The 17,693-nt window shown below is 33.1% G+C and overlaps 1 protein-coding gene across 1 annotated transcript in view; it reads right to left on the bottom strand.

The window, feature by feature from the left end:
• Positions 1-289: 289 nt before the first annotated feature.
• LOC132937503 (uncharacterized) overlaps positions 290-17,693 on the bottom strand; it is an 85,522-nt gene continuing 68,118 nt past the window's right edge. Inside the window, exon 3 of the mRNA XM_061004324.1 lies at positions 290-1,113. Coding sequence (XP_060860307.1) covers positions 1,024-1,113 — 90 coding nt within the window. The 3' untranslated portion in view covers positions 290-1,023. The remainder of the gene's footprint in view (positions 1,114-17,693) is intronic.

The raw sequence follows: 17,693 nt of genomic DNA, 5'->3' as shown, positions 1-17,693 counted from the left end.
ATGCTCAGCCAGCATAGTACAATATTGTAGTGTGTGTATGTGTGTGTATGTGTGTGTGTGTGTGTGTGTGGATATTATTTGTAATCGGCATTAGCTACATTACAATATTATTAATTATAAATATAATAAAATTACATAATATTTTATAATATTGTGTGTATGACGTGATGAAGATTACAAAAGAACAATAGTGTCTGTTTTGCGTTTCATTATTATGCTGATAAAATAATGATAATGATATTGATAAAAATAATAATAATAATAATAATAGTAATAACAATAACGATGATGATAGTGATAATATTGGCTATATTATTATATTTTTGGTCATTGTATAATATTGATGCGGGAAACGAACAAAAAAAAAACAACAACAACAACATCTAGAGAACGAAAAAAAAAAAAAATTAAATCAAATGCACTATATTTACTAACAAAATAAAATAATATTATATTATACCGAAATAAAAGCCAATCGCTTTCGACTCGAGCCTTATACAATAATATTATAAGACGCCGTCGTCGAGTTGTTCGACCTCACATCGTGTCACTACGTGTATATAATAATATAATAATAATAAATCGATTTATTGGGAAATAACGCCGTACAACAAACGTGGTGTTATATGTGTATATATATATGTATATAATATATATGTATATAAATATTAAGTATATACGTGTATAATATATATATATATATATATATATATGTATTGTAATTTATAGTTTATAACATTGCCAAAAGTGATTGAAACGAATAAATAAACGCATCGAAACGTTTTCCGGACGAGACGTCCGGTGCCGCTTCGAAGCCGTCTCGTCCCGAAACGGTCGTTATAAAAATAATAATTAATGTTGACGCGCAATAACAATAATTATTGATTTGTCACCGCCGCGAATTAACACAACATAATATTATTATCATGATTGAAAAAATATAATAAATGTATATTTTGTATTTCTATTTTCGTATAATATGGCTGCGGGAAGTGTCCAAGCCGTCCACCGCCGGCGCCGCGTCTAGGATGTCAAAAGTTTGAAAAACATCAGCGCCAACGATATGTTGACGATCAATATCACCAACACCAACTGTTGCCTCGTGAACCAATCCTGTAACGAAACGAAACGCAAGTTTAATGTAAAATATTATTGTATCGTCGTCGTAATAATAATAATAATAATTATTATTATTATGCCGCCGCCGCCGCAAAGGTACGCACACGCACACACCCGAGCACGCACGCACAATAAAGCTCGAAAAGGACCTTTGAGGTGGGCGAGACGTTCCCCTGGGGCAAACGCTGACATTTTCATATTTTTTTGTATTTTTTTTTTTTTTTGTATTTTGAACCCCGTAATATTACGATGGTGCAGAGTTCGCCCCAGCCGCGATGCAATATACGCAATTTGTTTTGAATAATAATATCACGATGACGAATACTTTATCATAAATCATAATGATATTATAATATGATAGGCCGACGTCCGAAAGCTAGTTAACTTATTAGCCTTTATATGTTAACACAGCGCAACTCGTTCGAGACTCATTCGACATTTTTTCACTAGAAAATCGATGACTCAATAATTATTGTGCACCGTCGTCGTCAACCCGAAGATGGACTACGACAAAGCCGTGTAGGTACCTACTTGCACCGTGTGTCCACGAAAACAGGGTTCACTGTGTAATTCAACTACCCATATTACTCAGTACCTAAACATATTTTTGAATTCGGTTTGCGGGACGAGAATAGTCATTTAGAGTCTAAATTTTAGACTATTGGATCACTGGATCATCAATCTCTCGCGGAGAGAATTCTAAAATAAGTATAGAGCAGTTTGTAATGTCGGTAATGAGTGTACCCAGGTTTTACTGACACGCTATATATAATATTATATATATTTTAAAATTTTCACCTATGGTAAATTAATCATCGGCTTGCATTTGAAAAACAAATTCCCTATTATATTATTTCGAATTAACACGTTATTCAGAAATAAAACGTTATCCAAGTCTTGCGTTTATCGTTATTTAAAATAATGCAAACACTTTTTTTTATTATTATTATTAGTTAACCCGCGGCAACTTAGGCCTTTGGGTGGTTTTTTAAAATGTGTGGGAGGGAACAGTAGGTGTAAACACGTGTGTGTAGTTTTGGCAGATTTTCAAGTGGGCACCCGTAGGTATCTGCCATGCCCGGGTGGGCACTTGTTCTCCGGACACCGTGACTTGCCCGAAGAAATATGCCGCCCGTGGACCGAGGTTGGAACCAGCGCCGGTGTGCGTCACAACCGCCGTCTTAGTGCGCTCGGCCACTCCGTCTCCCTGTTAATACTTATTAAATTTAAAAATAATAACTAATGCGGGTAGGTAATAGCACGGTTACGGAATGTAATATAATCAATTTTTAGATTGTTTGCATGAAATAAATGTTTCTACGAAACCAAAGGACCTTTTAAATAAAAAGATTTTAAAATATTTTGTTTTGCTTTATTTTTTTGTTTAATGATATTCTACAAATTACGTTCTGCGTTATGTTTTGTTTAATGATATTTTATAATATATTTTGTTAAACGTTATGTTTTGTTTTGCGGTTTAATTATTTTTGATTATCGCTTTCTGTTACAATCATTACGTTTACAAATCTCAATCGTTTTTTGACAAATATAACTCCGACTATAACGTTTGCAAGTACTGCCAGTCGCATATGGCTGTACAATTTGTCGAATATTCGATAACAATATAGGTATCAAGTATAACTTAAAACTAACATAATCGTTCGAGTAAATTACAAATCATTTTGGACTTTTAAATAAGTACTATTTAAAAAAAAAAAATATAGGTACAGTTTCACAACAAGTCGGTGACCGCGTAGTCTGTCGAATCGTTAGTCATAGGCCGTTAAATAGTGAGGAAACTCAGGTAACGTATAACATCTCTGTGAGCAAACGAATTTACTTTTTAAGGGTTTTCGTCACAGCAGGTACCTAGCTAAATTAATGTTTTATGCACAATCGAGTTGTGACATTCTGCGCAAACGAGTTGCAGCCGCATTTGTGCGGAGGGGTTGTGTTACGGGTGGGGTGAGGGGGGGGGGGAGATCAGCTGGGTATTTGCTTCTTTTTTTTTAATGTAATATTTCTGATTAACGCAGGCGGAACTTATCACTGTGAATACAATTAGCATCTGCTAAGTTTCATCATTGCTTGTATTGCCTATTCGTTGCACGTTTCTGTGTATTATTGGATTGAAAAGTTTCCTAATATAATATTATATATTGGACGAGTGAACAAAGGATGACCAGACCCGGTATTACTACATACGTAAAGTAACTACATTGTAATACAAAAATAAATATTTATTTACACGGGCAATCATAGATATATTTGTCAAAACAAGATCCGTGTGTTGTTAATTTGAATATTACATTTGACATTATTATGTTTTACAGTTTCGGATAAATATAATATATTATATCTATATAATATATAGATATATCATTTAATTTGGCCAAGCCGTGCCTTAAAGATATCTTTGAGACCAATATATTACTAGAGCTTACACAGGTAAGAAGTTGATTATATTTATAATCCAGAAACAATATTTTAATCAATATATACCTAACAGTAACAATTCATTAAATACACTAAATACACTTCAGTATTATGACATTTTTATATCATTCGATATTAATTAATAATTATATAATATTATAGTACCTAGGTGTTAGTTATTCTACAAAAGCTTTTACTAACTATATTATACATTTTAAACGATTAAACTACATTTATATATATATATATAATATATATTATTTTTAGATACCTGGAGATAGTTGAGAGATAATGTTATCATATTTCATTCAATTTGAAACATTCAAAAGATATTTTTATAATGTTTGTATATACAAATAAATTTAATGTAATTATGTACATAATTATTATAATTGAACTAATTGTATTCTTTAGAGGCCATATGAAACGATTCTGTATACTGTTTCTCGTGTTCAAAACAGATCAATTGAGGGTGTTCACAGAAGTACCTCGCACAGAAACCATTTATTGTTTTGAAAAGAAACCAACAAGGAACAAATTATGATTGTGGGGAAGAAACCAATTACAACCATGTAATAATAATAATAATATGTGCTATATATATATATTATATTTTTATGTATATAGTATACATGCAATACATACAATAATTATTTTTTAATTTCACATTCATGATAATATATCATTCCCATATTTTATAAAATTTGAATAGGCGCATGTATTAACAATAGTAAAATGTTCCATATTAATTATAAAGTTTAAATTATGTATAAAAGACAAAGCTATATGAGTCTTATTATAATAATATTCATGATTTATAAATGTATAACAGCTGTAAAATGTATCGATGAGTATAACGTCATGTTAGTGTGATTTTAATTATTGTACTCAATGGTGCTGATGTAGTATAGTATTATGAAGATAATATTGTATACGTCATGTTAAAAACTTTTAATCATAAGAATGGAGTTGGCTGATTATACTGCATAGTTGAATATATGACGCTGAAGAAACATTATTATTTATTAGGTATATTATGAATATTATTAATAATAATAAATTAATAACATAGGTGTGTATAAGGAATATTTTATACAGCTTAGAGTTTTTGGTGGTCGAATAATTTGGCCATGTGTTGGGGTTGTGGCCGATTTTTTCAACATGCACTATTTGGTCACAGTCGCAAAATTTATTGTGACACGTTTAAGCAGTGTTATATTTTGTTGTATTTTACCAGGAGCGCATCCAATTTAAATATCATTTATATTTTGAAAAAAAAAAATAAGAAAAATAGTTATTTAAAAAATTTGGACAAATCAAAACATTTCCACGATGCACCACCATTTCACAGCACATTTAATTCAATAGACCTGATGTCGGCTACATCCAACAGATGCACTGTTAAGATGTCTCCGCGTCGTCTATTTCCGACAGACCTACCGTGAAAATATCGGTTTTTTGGCTCTGGCTGACAGTCACAGCGAAAATGTTAAAAATATAATTTATAATTTATATTCTTATAAATATTGAAAAAAAGGTCATAGCCACCTCCCCAATAGATCCCCCCCTCTCATCCACATCACTCATATTATCTACACCGTTTGACCGCCACTGACAGCTTAACAAATCAATGTAGCGTATCCAATACGTCCGATACGCTATATTCAGTGGAGCCCTGACACCGTGAAAACATTGAGAAGTCGGAATATATCTCGTTTCCTTTTGAAAGGGTTATAAGGAAAATACCTCTCTAAAATATTCTGTGATTCAAGTATAGAAGAACAATGATGGTTTCTTATTGTGGCCTCTATAAACTACCTAATGCGGTACAACGGATTGTTGACGGAAAACAGTAGTAGATACATACTAAATATTATCGACGAAGAGAGATTCACTTAAAGAAAAATTACAAATTATTTCAAATTGTCATCAACATATTATATTTTAGTTTATTTAATTTGTATATTTTATATTGATTTTTATATTATTTATATATTTACCTTTTTTACATCGTATTAGTTTATTAATAATAATTATACACACTAATAATAAATACCGATCATCACATATTTAAGTCGATTTTTTTTCGAAATCCTCAAAAACCTTAGTAAGGTTAATTCCATTTAATTTGAACTTTGATACATCGACGTTCCACTGCGTAGTACTTTTTAAATTTAACATTAAATAATATACAAATGAACAGATCCAAATAAAATTCTGATGGCGTTACACGGACATTGGAAAATCGGCATACTGTCTACTTCATTCAATATATCGGTTCAATGGCACTCGTCACGGTTGTATACACTAATACAGTCGAGTCGCGATAACTATCGAAGTTGAAGGGAGATAAAAAACCGCTTTGAGATATTATGTTTTATTCGAGATACCAAAACCGAATTTAACCTAACTTAACCTCAAGGGGAATAAATAAAAAATCAAGTTGTCAAGTTTTTCGAGTTACCGTTGTTTGAGTTTTCACGACTCGACCGTATTTAGGTAGGTGCTATTTATATTGTGGCAGTAATTTTTTGATCTCTGGGAGCTGTTTTAATATTATTGAGTTAAGTACCTCGAAATCGGTACGATCTTGTGTTAACAATATTATTATTGTTGGCGACGTCGATGGGAAGCCGCCTGTATATAATAGCGATGAGGTGTATGCAATCACGCCCCCCTCCCCCTGCCCTTTGGTCATTGCGGGTTATATCGAGTCGATAGGGCGTCGGCGGTTTTTTAAGATATAACACGCTTAAAGTACCTACCTACATCTATTATAATAATATTGCTACCTATGCTGTTCCGGCATTTTGTGATACGTTTTGTGGGGCGTTTTGTGAGGCATTTTTTTTGTTTTTGTTGTTCTGTCGGCGGACGCGTTTCACGACAACCGAAAAACAGGTACCTATAATACCATGGCAATACATATACGTAGTGGCAGCACCTACGTAGTATACCGATATACCGTAGAATAAACTCTCCTCAGAAATGTAATGATATAGAAGTCGAGATTACATTTATGTGTAGACACGAAACGTGGAAAATTACGTTATCGTAAACATTTGACGATATCAAAATACGAACCAGTGTTGGAAATTCAATACAATAAACAAAACGTATTCGTCAATACATCGAGACGTGATATTTACTGTAAAGATTTGTAGTTTTCCCCTTCGGTCTCACGTCGGTCCCGTGTTTGGGCTGGTACAATACCTTATATATATATATATATTATACACAGTATATATAGCGCACCTACTTTCCACCGCATACGAAAAATGTATAAGCTATTGGCGCTGTAGTGGGGGTGGGGAGGGGGTCCAAAGTCGTCCAATTATCTTCTTCGTTTTATTTTTTCTATACATTTTGATGATGGATGGGGCTATTGGTTTTGCAATACGTGTCTTTCTGTTTGTTTTATTATTTACCAAAAGTCACTTTACGTCGGGCAGTAAAAAAAAAAAAAAAAAGTAGGTACCCACTCGTGCAGGCATTTCACGTGCCGCGTGGTATATCAATCGAACGGCAAACAAACTTCGGAAATGTAGCTTTCAAGGTTACCGAGTGAGTAGTTATCGAAAAACAGATATGTATAATAACGATGTATGCATAAGTCTTGAAGTTTGTTTAACAATAATGTCGCGGTAGTACGAGCACATATTATTATATTACGTCGAGTAAGAATTGCTCATGACGTCGGCAGCGCCGTTTACCTTATAATATTACTATCAAATTTATACCGACAATGAATAATTTTTAATACGGCAAAATTTAAAAAAAAAATAATAATAATAAACAGCCAAACGCCTATGAAGATATCGCGCAAAAAATTTGATGTGCGAACCGTATAAAATAAAGACAAAATTATCAAAGAAAACAAAATATCTAAGCCGTTTGCAGCTATCTACACTGTGATGAGTTTACCGAAGCGTCATCAAATATTTATTCATCACTGATTAGCGCTTTATCCGATCCGCATTAAACAAACAAAAACGGCAAATTGTAAATTTGCAATGCATATATAATAATATATATACAATAAATGCACTCTGCGTTTACTGTTGCAACGTAGGTATTACAAGCATACTGCAGCACAAGGACGAGACTGCACAAGAACAATAAAACACTTATATTTTATTTTTTAATTATTGTACATTTGCATCTGTCAAGTACGTCTATGAGGTTGTTCAATTTAATTGGTCGGGCTCGTACTGTTCTAACACCAACAGTTCAATATTGTTCTTTTATTTTAGAAGTATGTGCTATTAACAGGTTGAGCACCATGAATCCCAGTTTTAGTTCTAGATTTACATGTTATTATAACTGCCGACAATAATTTCAAAATTTTGTTTTCTATGACATTAATAAATAACAAAAACAATAGCATTAGTTCTAGGTTTTCGATACTAATATTAAAATGAATTGCACAACCTTAAGATAACGAATTAAACGACTAAAAACCAGTAGTATTGTAATAATGAGAGCCAAAAATAAATGTAAGACCCAAGTATGGTACTCATGGAAAAATGCCCACATGTAACGCAATCTGTTTTAATGTATAATAATAATTGTCAAATATGGATTCTTTTTGTATTATATTACAACGAAATATGAAAAATATGCAAAGTCCAACTCTGTACTTAAATTTTAATTTAACCATTTCACATAAAAAATGTATAATATTCCACCTAGAATATAAATTTACAGTTCCGAAACCTAATGGTAACCAATCTATTTTGACTGCTCCTTACGAGAGTGTTTTTCTAATAACTACCTATCTAATAATTTTATACATTTATGTTTGAATGTAGAGTTAGTTGTTTGGAGAAAGAAATGAAAATGAAAAAAAAAATCAACCCAGAAACTGCAGCTGCTGAAGGCGCATTTCAACGTTGTACAGAACTTTTGACGAATATAAAAAATAATACCCTATAAATATGTGCCTACCTTTAATGTCTGCCGTGCCCGAGTGTACATTTTCTACCCTAAATCTGGTTACACACGAAGCGATTCGAACGCGCGCGTACGTGATTTTCAAATCGCGGCAAATATAAAAACGCGTACGCGTACGCTTACACACGAGCGTTTAAATCGCGTCCCCACTAATTTCTCATACCCAATTTATTGAAGCCAAACTTAACAAAAATCAAAATATTAGGTTATACAAATTGGAGCGAATCATTTGTTCCGAAAACGTGGTTGAGGAACACTTACAAAATGTTACCATACATTTAAAGTGAATTTAAAGTTATTTAAAAGTGAATAGTGTACTTAATTTTTTCATTTAATCATGGAGTTAAACGCGTTGAAGCCGTGGCCGTAACTTACGCTTTATATAAACGCCATCAAAAAGCAAAAAAGCGGAAAAGCTACAATAGGCGCTATTGGGTGCATCCGATTAACCTGAAAAGGCCTTAAGAAGGACAATTTCAAGTAAATTTTATGTTATTGAGAGCTCATCCAGAAGAATTTACTAAATACTACAGGATGTCTATTACAACATTCGACAAATTAGTAAGAGAAAAAATAAACATTCAATTATAAAGTTATACACAATACACATACAAGTTGAATGTTAAAAATATTATATTTTATCTTTGTACTTCACTTTTTATATAATTCATAACTATGTAGATTTCACTTGTTAGGCCTTATCTCACAAGACAAGTTACTAATATGCGTAGTCCAATATCAGAAGAAGAACGATTAACCATAACTTTAAGGTAAGTAAATAGTACAATGACACGGTGCAATAATAACATTAATATTTACTACGATTGACAGTTAAAAATATTTTATAAAATGTATAATATACAATGTAATCAACTATTTTACTAAAATTTAAAATTCGAGATATAGTGTTTAAAGTCTTAATTGGATTTATGTCATTACTTTTTTTTATGTATTTACGTATTTAGATATTTAGCAACTGGAACGCATTTCTCATCTCTGCATTTTGAATTTCTGGCGGGAGTGTCTACTTTAGCTATGATTGTGCGGGAAACTAGTGAAGTTTTATGGGAAGTATTACAACCTAAGGAAATGGCAGAACCGACAACAGACGACTGGAAAGATGACTAAAACCACAATGAAAAGCTACTAATTAGTAATTACAATGAACGAGAAAAGGTTGAATGTTTGGCTAAGATAATTAAAGTTGATTTGGAGTTTGACAATGTAGAAAATATAATATTTATAGCTCTTATAAACAAATCTCAAAGAACAGTGAAAGTTTTAGTTATCACAGTGCTCACAACAGTTTACAAATCTATACCTACAAATAAATAAAACAAGTGTCTAGCTATTTCTATATGTCCGGATTAATCTTAGAACAGCCGAACCGATTTTAACGGGATTATCATCACGGACAGGTAGAGGACTTTTAAAGGAATGATAATAAAAAGTTATTAATAGTTTATTGTTTTTTCTCAGTAAGAAGTGGTTTTATATCAAGTACAAAAGTCAATATTTTCAATCTAAAGTATACAAGTTACCAGTAGTATGTTAAGACTACGTTTATCACACATTTAATTTTAATGATATTTTGTATTACCTCCACTCCAGGCATCCATTTTCACAAAACCTTTATTTTCTATACCTACAGTTAATATTAATTAATATGATTCGTGGTGATATTATTATTATTTACTCCACGTTGGAACGTTTTCCCAACAATTTCTGATACATTTTTGAGTATCAGTTAGTGAATAGCTTCCCGGTGTTGTAGTATACAAATCGCCCTGTCCACGGTGTTTTCATTTTTATTTTATGCGTTCAGGTACATCCAGGACTGCGTTGCATGGAGATTTTGCGTACACATAAAATAATAATAGTGATGATAAAAATAATAATAATGTGATAGTGGTATGGCGACCGTGGCTTGATTACACGTCTTGAACTCGGTTATACTCGGCGGCACTACAGCCCATTATTTTAACGACTTAATTTTTTCGCTTTCCGCCCAAAATCTCGTTTCGCGCCCTCGTCCAGCCCTCTCTTTCACCACACCCCATTCCCATAACAACCCCCCCCCCCCCCCCAAACGTCCACCATTGTCCACCAGCTGTGTGCTTGACGTCACTCGTATTAAACGAGTATGTGTGAGAGTGAGAGATATATATATATAAATATAGATAGATAAATGGAGAGAGAGAGAGAGAGAGAGAGATAGAGAGATATAAATATAGATAGATAGGTGGAGAGAGAGAGAGGTAGAGAGAGAGAGAGGGAGAGGGAGGGAGAGAGAAAGAGAGAGAGAAGGGAGAGAGGCTGCTTCTGGGTAGACATTAAATTATTAAGCACGTATATAGTGTGAATTAATGCAGAAAAAAGAAATTTTTACGGAATGCTGCGCACCGAGTCACCGTCGGTCGTGGGGTGGCCTTTATCCGACCGATATTATATTATAATATTAAATATAAAAATAGTAATAATAATATCACGCACCACCGCAGACGCAAGAGGCCATTAGTCATGTGGGTGGAGTGAGGGAGACCACTTAGGCACTCACCAAATTTTTGTCTCGATAAAAAATGACGTGACTCTAGCATTGTGTAAGGTGTAAGACAGGCGTCGTTATTATAATAATCGTACATTCGGCTTAAGGTGCCCGCGAATGAATAATAATGCAGCCGAAATCATTGTGGCCACAGTTATAATAATAATATTATGATTTATGATTGACTATCGACATTGCGTACGGGTAAACCGATTTATTATGATCTGACGACGAATTATTATAAGAATATCATCAGTACGGCAAAGGCAAAGCTCTAACAAGTAACGAAATATGCGTACACATAATATTATGCTTCAAATTCCTTTATAACAATTTTTGTAAAATACTATTAAAATACGTGCGTCCGTAAAATTGAGTCATGAGTTAAGATATAACACATATGTCCACTGTGGAGGTTAAAATTAATTTGAATCCAAGAAGAATAACTATTATGACCACTGCATTGACTATATAATAATATCATTATTAGGTGTTATCAAATAAATTGTAATAACCGAAAGCGACAGTAATAGTCACTATTAAGAAAACGTACATAGCATTTTTAATTGTCTTGTAAATCTTTTGAAATTCGTGACAAATACGCCTAGGTACATGCAATAAAAAAAATTTAAGCAATGACAAAATATATGATTTACATGGGAAAAAACCAAAATTACACATCTACCTTTGTCTCAAAATAAAACTTTTGTTTTCTTCAAGTTATGCGGCTGTGTAAAAGACAAATATACGAATTTTACTAGTTCTCTGCTATAATCTCCAGCCATGGTCAGAAAACAATATTTGGGCCGTGTCTAATATTTGTACATTTATTATAATATTGAGATACCTAGTTGTTATGGTTTTTCGGAAGATCGTTAGTTGGTATTATCGGCGGGGATCGGTCTTTATAAGCGTTTTCAGCGGTTTGCCCAATGGTTCGATAATGATATGATAGGTAGGTTCACTCGTGCAATATTATTATAATAATATTCGTGTCCAGACGATTTTGTCAGGTCGTTATCGGAGCCCTGTACACGACCTTTGTTCGGCAAACGGTGCGATTAAATATTTAAGTGTTACAATAGTGCTGCAGTAGCATACGCACAGACGAGCTCCGAATCGTGTCAAACGTCAATGTCCCGGAATATTCAATATCTCGAAATTACAATACAAATTCCCTCACCCAATCACGACTATCCCCGACGTAAAACCAATGTCACGATACCCATTATAATGGTTTATAGACGTCAAAAACCTATTATTATAACGTAAAAATATTAATTATTATTTAAAAATGTGTATTTATGTGAAATGCAATAAAAATATAATTGATAGGATAATGAAACACGCAAGTGAGGCTCTGATGATCAGATAAGATGTTTGCAAACAGTTGCAGTGATGAAGTTATCAATGGCATTACTACCGGTTACCAATGACCATGCTAACATTATAGTACTGTGATAACTCGTCTAAGCTTCTTAAAATCCAATCATAATAAAATGTAGCTGGTACCCAGTCCATTATTATTTCATTATACATGGATGCAACCCCTCGGGAATTTTACAAACCAACAACCAGCTGTGTCTCTTACGCTGCACTCTATAGGTAGGTATCATTTTTATGAATTTACAACAACTATACGTAGGTATATAGTGGAAAACACGATGAATCGTGCAGTGCAATCCACATTGCATTTGGAAAACATTTTGAACAATTTATTAAAACGCCTCGAAAACCCTAATGTTTTCAGATAAAAGTTTACCTTTTTATTACTAATTTGAAATCAAATATTTAAAATAAAATAATAATTTTTCTCTGTCAAAAAAAAAAAATGCTTAATGTTTTTATTACCGAAAAATTTTATTCAGTTATGTACTACATCGCAGCGCCGCGCGCCGGACCGTTTGTAATATAATATTATAATGTGCCTGCGTTGAACAATGATTATTTTAAAACCATTTAAGATTTTAATTGCATGATAAAATTAGAAAAAAGAAAACATAACAATAAGTCTTTAAAAGTTGTTCGTATTTTTAAGCAAACACGGATGAATTATTTTTACGTATAATCACGTTTCGTTGTAAGCAAAGTTTATGGAAATAATTATTTATGTGTTTCACAGTCTCCATCACGATTTTATCAAAATCAGATCGAGGATTACTTGACTGGTAGAAGTTCTTGCTACCCTGAGTGCTCGCTTAGCTCCGAATTGTATGAAAGTTAATTTCAGAATTATAGCAGCTTAAGCCTTAAAGTTGTGTATTGAAAAGCATTTTGTATATTATTAATTCTATGATCGATGGCTATAAAATAAATGAAATTAATTATCTAAAAACCCAGTTTCGTATATTTAGCTAAAAAAAGTGACAAGAAAAATATCCGAAATCCCTATTTAGGCAAAGGATGGTAGTGCATCGCAGGTGGAAAATAAAAATAAAAATTCTTAGGAATTTGGGTTTGGCTGCAAAAAAAAAATAATCAAACATTTATTTGAAACACGCTAACGTTTTACAAGATTTTTTTCGAAAACCGTTGCAAGGAAATTCGTAAAAAACTATATTTTTAAATTACAAACTGTAACGTCCGATTTTCAACACAATAAACGTCGTAGAAAATAGATATATACGACATATTATACGTCGGAGCGCTCTGCCTATCGACCCTCTCAACCGGACCCTAAGATATGAGAGCGTTTCCAAAAAAAAAAAATAAATACTTAAGTACGCACCAAAACGAAACCTGTCGAATTGTGGAGGCTTCGGCGTAATATAATACCACATAATATTAACGGTTTCAAGAGCGGATTTGGAAATTTGAAATGGAGGGGCTCGACTTTTTTCACAATTAATACAATATTATAATATTTCAGTTAATTGTAACTGATTATAGATAAGATATTATGATACGAATTAAAGTTACAATTTTATTTATAATACCTAATTTAATTTAGGGAATTCAAGACGTATGAACTACTATTTTATGTATACTGTACCTACATATAAATAAATATATAATATATAATTTTACCAAAGGGAAGAAGCTATAGCCCCCCTCTTTGATCAACTTTAGTGCACGGACCTTTCAACATGTTATTGTATTGTTAAAATTATTATGACGTGTGTTATATAATAATTATTATCGATGCCTAGATACGACGCTGTTACACGTATTCGAAGGTATGGCGGTGTGTACACTGTACGCAACAAATATTAATAATAACGATAATACGCGATAGCCGATAGTGTGTCTAGAAGTGGGTGGGTTGGTAGTGAGGGGTAATATTGGCGATGGGTGATGGATGAGTGGGTATCGCGCGTGCGATTAAACGATTAAAGATAAATTTAATTAAATATTTTAATGATTCGGCGGCCACGTCTGTTCTTCCGAGTGTTGGCCACAATAAACATTACAACAACGGATATAGCGTGTAATGGTCGCATTAAAATAAAACGTTATCATCGTAGTATTGCAACGCTGCAGCGGCGATCGTCACTGTAATATTATATAATACGCGTATGCCCGGCAGGAGTCGGAGGTTAAGGTCTGTGGGTGGGCGAGTGGGTCGTGTGGGCGAGGGTGTATATGTATAGTCACCGAACTTTATAGACAATCCGTGTGTGCAATGCCCGTCGGGTCCGGCAGTCTTTGTCGATTAACAGCTGCAGTTTGGTGCGGTTTATCGAAATCCCCACGAACCGGAGGCACTGCGCTTCATTATTTTCATATTATTACAGCGCATGCGTTGTCTCGGTATAATATTATTATAACGATAAAATACTGCACCGTAGAGAGTAGAGTGTAGACCAAAGTCCAGTTTCCGGTCGAGGCAGATTATACATTTAATATAATATTATATGTTTAAAACAGTTATATATAGGTATAACAGAGTTGTAAACGGTGAAGTCCGTTTGTTCAGACGAGTTTTGAAGAATTCGTGATCTTCATCAACTACAGATGCAACTATGATATAAACTATATTATGCACATTATACCATAATGGTATTTTGGATCCTCTTGTTTTATTTTATTTAATAGGAAATCCTCGGTTGAGTGTTATTTCTGAAAATATTCACCAGCTTCAAAGAGATCCAAACAAACGACTATCGACTGGTGCCTCGACATAGCCATTGCGACTCTCCAGTCCCACCAGTTTATGTAAAAATCGTATTCCCAAAGAATTATGTAAATTACCACAGAAATACTGATAAGTAGGTAATTACCAAACATAAATCAATCAAAAATCAAACATAAATACTTGTACACATTATTACTTATATAAGAAAAAACGTGGGCAAGTTAATGAAAATAATAAACTGGAGATCAGTTAAGTGAAGTGAACACTGGAGGTTAATAATTAGCTTAAAGTAGAATGTGGTCATGTGGATACAATATTAATATATTATTGACTTAACTCGGTTTAAAAAAGTTAATCTACTTATTTAATTGTAAGGTGGATCTAAATAGGCAATGTATACAATTTCTACATTTCCCAAATTTTAGGGAAATTACGAAATTTCCCACATAAACGTCTTTAGCCGTGAAATATGCATTTAAGTTAAGATAATATAACTATATTATCTGGCTAGGATCTCAGTCCGCCTTTGACTATTATAGGTAATATAGAATGCAGGCACGAAGATGCGTTTAAACATCTCTGAGGTAATGTCCGGTTTATCGTTTTCGAAATAGCTGATGACACGTACCGACGAGAATTTTCGTAAACTTTAAGAAAAACAATGCAAGACCACTTAAGTGATTTAAACTATTTGCCGGTAACACGTCACATGCGTGTGCATTCACCACGCAAGTATACCACCACCACATAATAATATGTATAATAATATATAATATAATATAATTATATATGAACAGCAGAATCAGAGTGCACGTACAATATCGGTTACTGGTGGATTTAAGGTGGGAGGGGGGTGTTTCCCCCATGGTCCAGTTAATTTAACTAGCCTATAGTTGTGACGTAAAACTTACGAGTAACAACATTCAAAAATAAATAAATGTATTTTATAAACGAATCTATGGGTTTTTTTATTTAGGTTTCTGAACCATATTCGTTTTGATACCAACGTAATAAATAACTATACTTTATACTTTGTACTTATACAAGTCAACCGAAAGCGTGTAACATATTATTTTATACAGCCAATTAGACCGACGTGACATGGCAATCATTAATATTATAAAATTCTTTTATACTAATCAGCAGTAGTCACCAATAATAAAAGTGTATTTTTTTTTATAAATAAGTATTGAATATTTTTTTTTTTTACTTTTTGCCTCTCCTCCTCACAACCACATACACAATCTTGGACCCACCACTGGCGACGGTCCTCAGTTCATTATTGTACATGTATAATAACACTTCTTTGTAATAATATACTCACTCACTCACTCATATTATATTATATTGGTGTGTATGTGTCCCCGTTTTGTCGGCTCAACGTGTAATATGGAACAGTAAATATTCCATTAAACTTGGTGGCAATCAGTGTCAAAATCCCCCACGAGGATTTATCGCGTTTTCTTTCCCCTATCCTCGTGCCCCTCCCCTCGAACATCCACGGCGAGTTTGACAAATGGCGGACGGGCGGCGGGATCGCACAACAAACTTTCCACTCGGATTTGTGTACAAACTTTACTCCGGTCGACCACTATACAATATACGCTGCGAGATGACGGCCGTCTCACGTATTACATATTATATATTATTACAATATTAAATGCGCAGTATATATTGCTATAATATAATATAAAATGTGTGTTGTGCTACATTATTATTATTATTATTACTGTTCGGTAAGTATTATAGTGTTATGTTGTTGTATAATACTCGTAAGTAAATTACTTTTGATAACGCGCGCTACGTGTCAGACTCGTGGCGCACGATGATGTGCAGAGGTGGTTGAGTAAGTGAAAAAAGAAAAATAATGATAACTCGAGTCGGTGATGTAAATTCGGTGTTGACTCAATTTTGGGGGGTTAGTACTCAATAAATAATATTATGCATTTAACTCTAGATGTTTAAAAGTCAATGTGGAGTTTTCAAATTAAGTCAACTTAGAACTAAAGGAGCAGCGATCAGTAAAAGTTCTCACAGTTGACTTACAAGTTAATATTAGCTAGACAGTAAATATTGCATGTAATACTCAAATATTTGATATATGAGATTTGTTTTTGGCAAACATTAACTCAATCTACCGTTTCACTATGATCGAAAAATGAATTACTAATAGCAATTAGCAATATTAGTATTTTTATTTATTATTATAAAAGCATGCTTAAAGGTGATAGGTAGGTCATAGGTATCTAATATTGTAAGGTCAAAATTCTAATAAATTCTATTAAAATTAAAAAATAAATAAAATATAAGCAGGTATACCATAAAATAATAAATATAATTGGTTTAAAGACTTTTCCCATTCGGGATTGTTTTTAGTTTTTCGTATACAATGATTAGTTATTAAATTCAAATTTATTGCACCAATTGCAGTGACCTACTCATCGATGACGTGCATTCAACTGCACCTACTAATATAGCAAAGCGGCTTCTTCGGTTTCTTACCCTTAATTTTCACCTGGGTTACACATTTGTCTTCTTTAATTTGATCGAAATAATTATTAACCC

Source organism: Metopolophium dirhodum, chromosome 1, assembly GCF_019925205.1.
Source record: "Metopolophium dirhodum isolate CAU chromosome 1, ASM1992520v1, whole genome shotgun sequence".
Classification (NCBI taxonomy): Eukaryota; Metazoa; Arthropoda; class Insecta; order Hemiptera; family Aphididae; genus Metopolophium; species Metopolophium dirhodum.
This window is presented reverse-complemented; position numbering and strand designations above follow the sequence as displayed.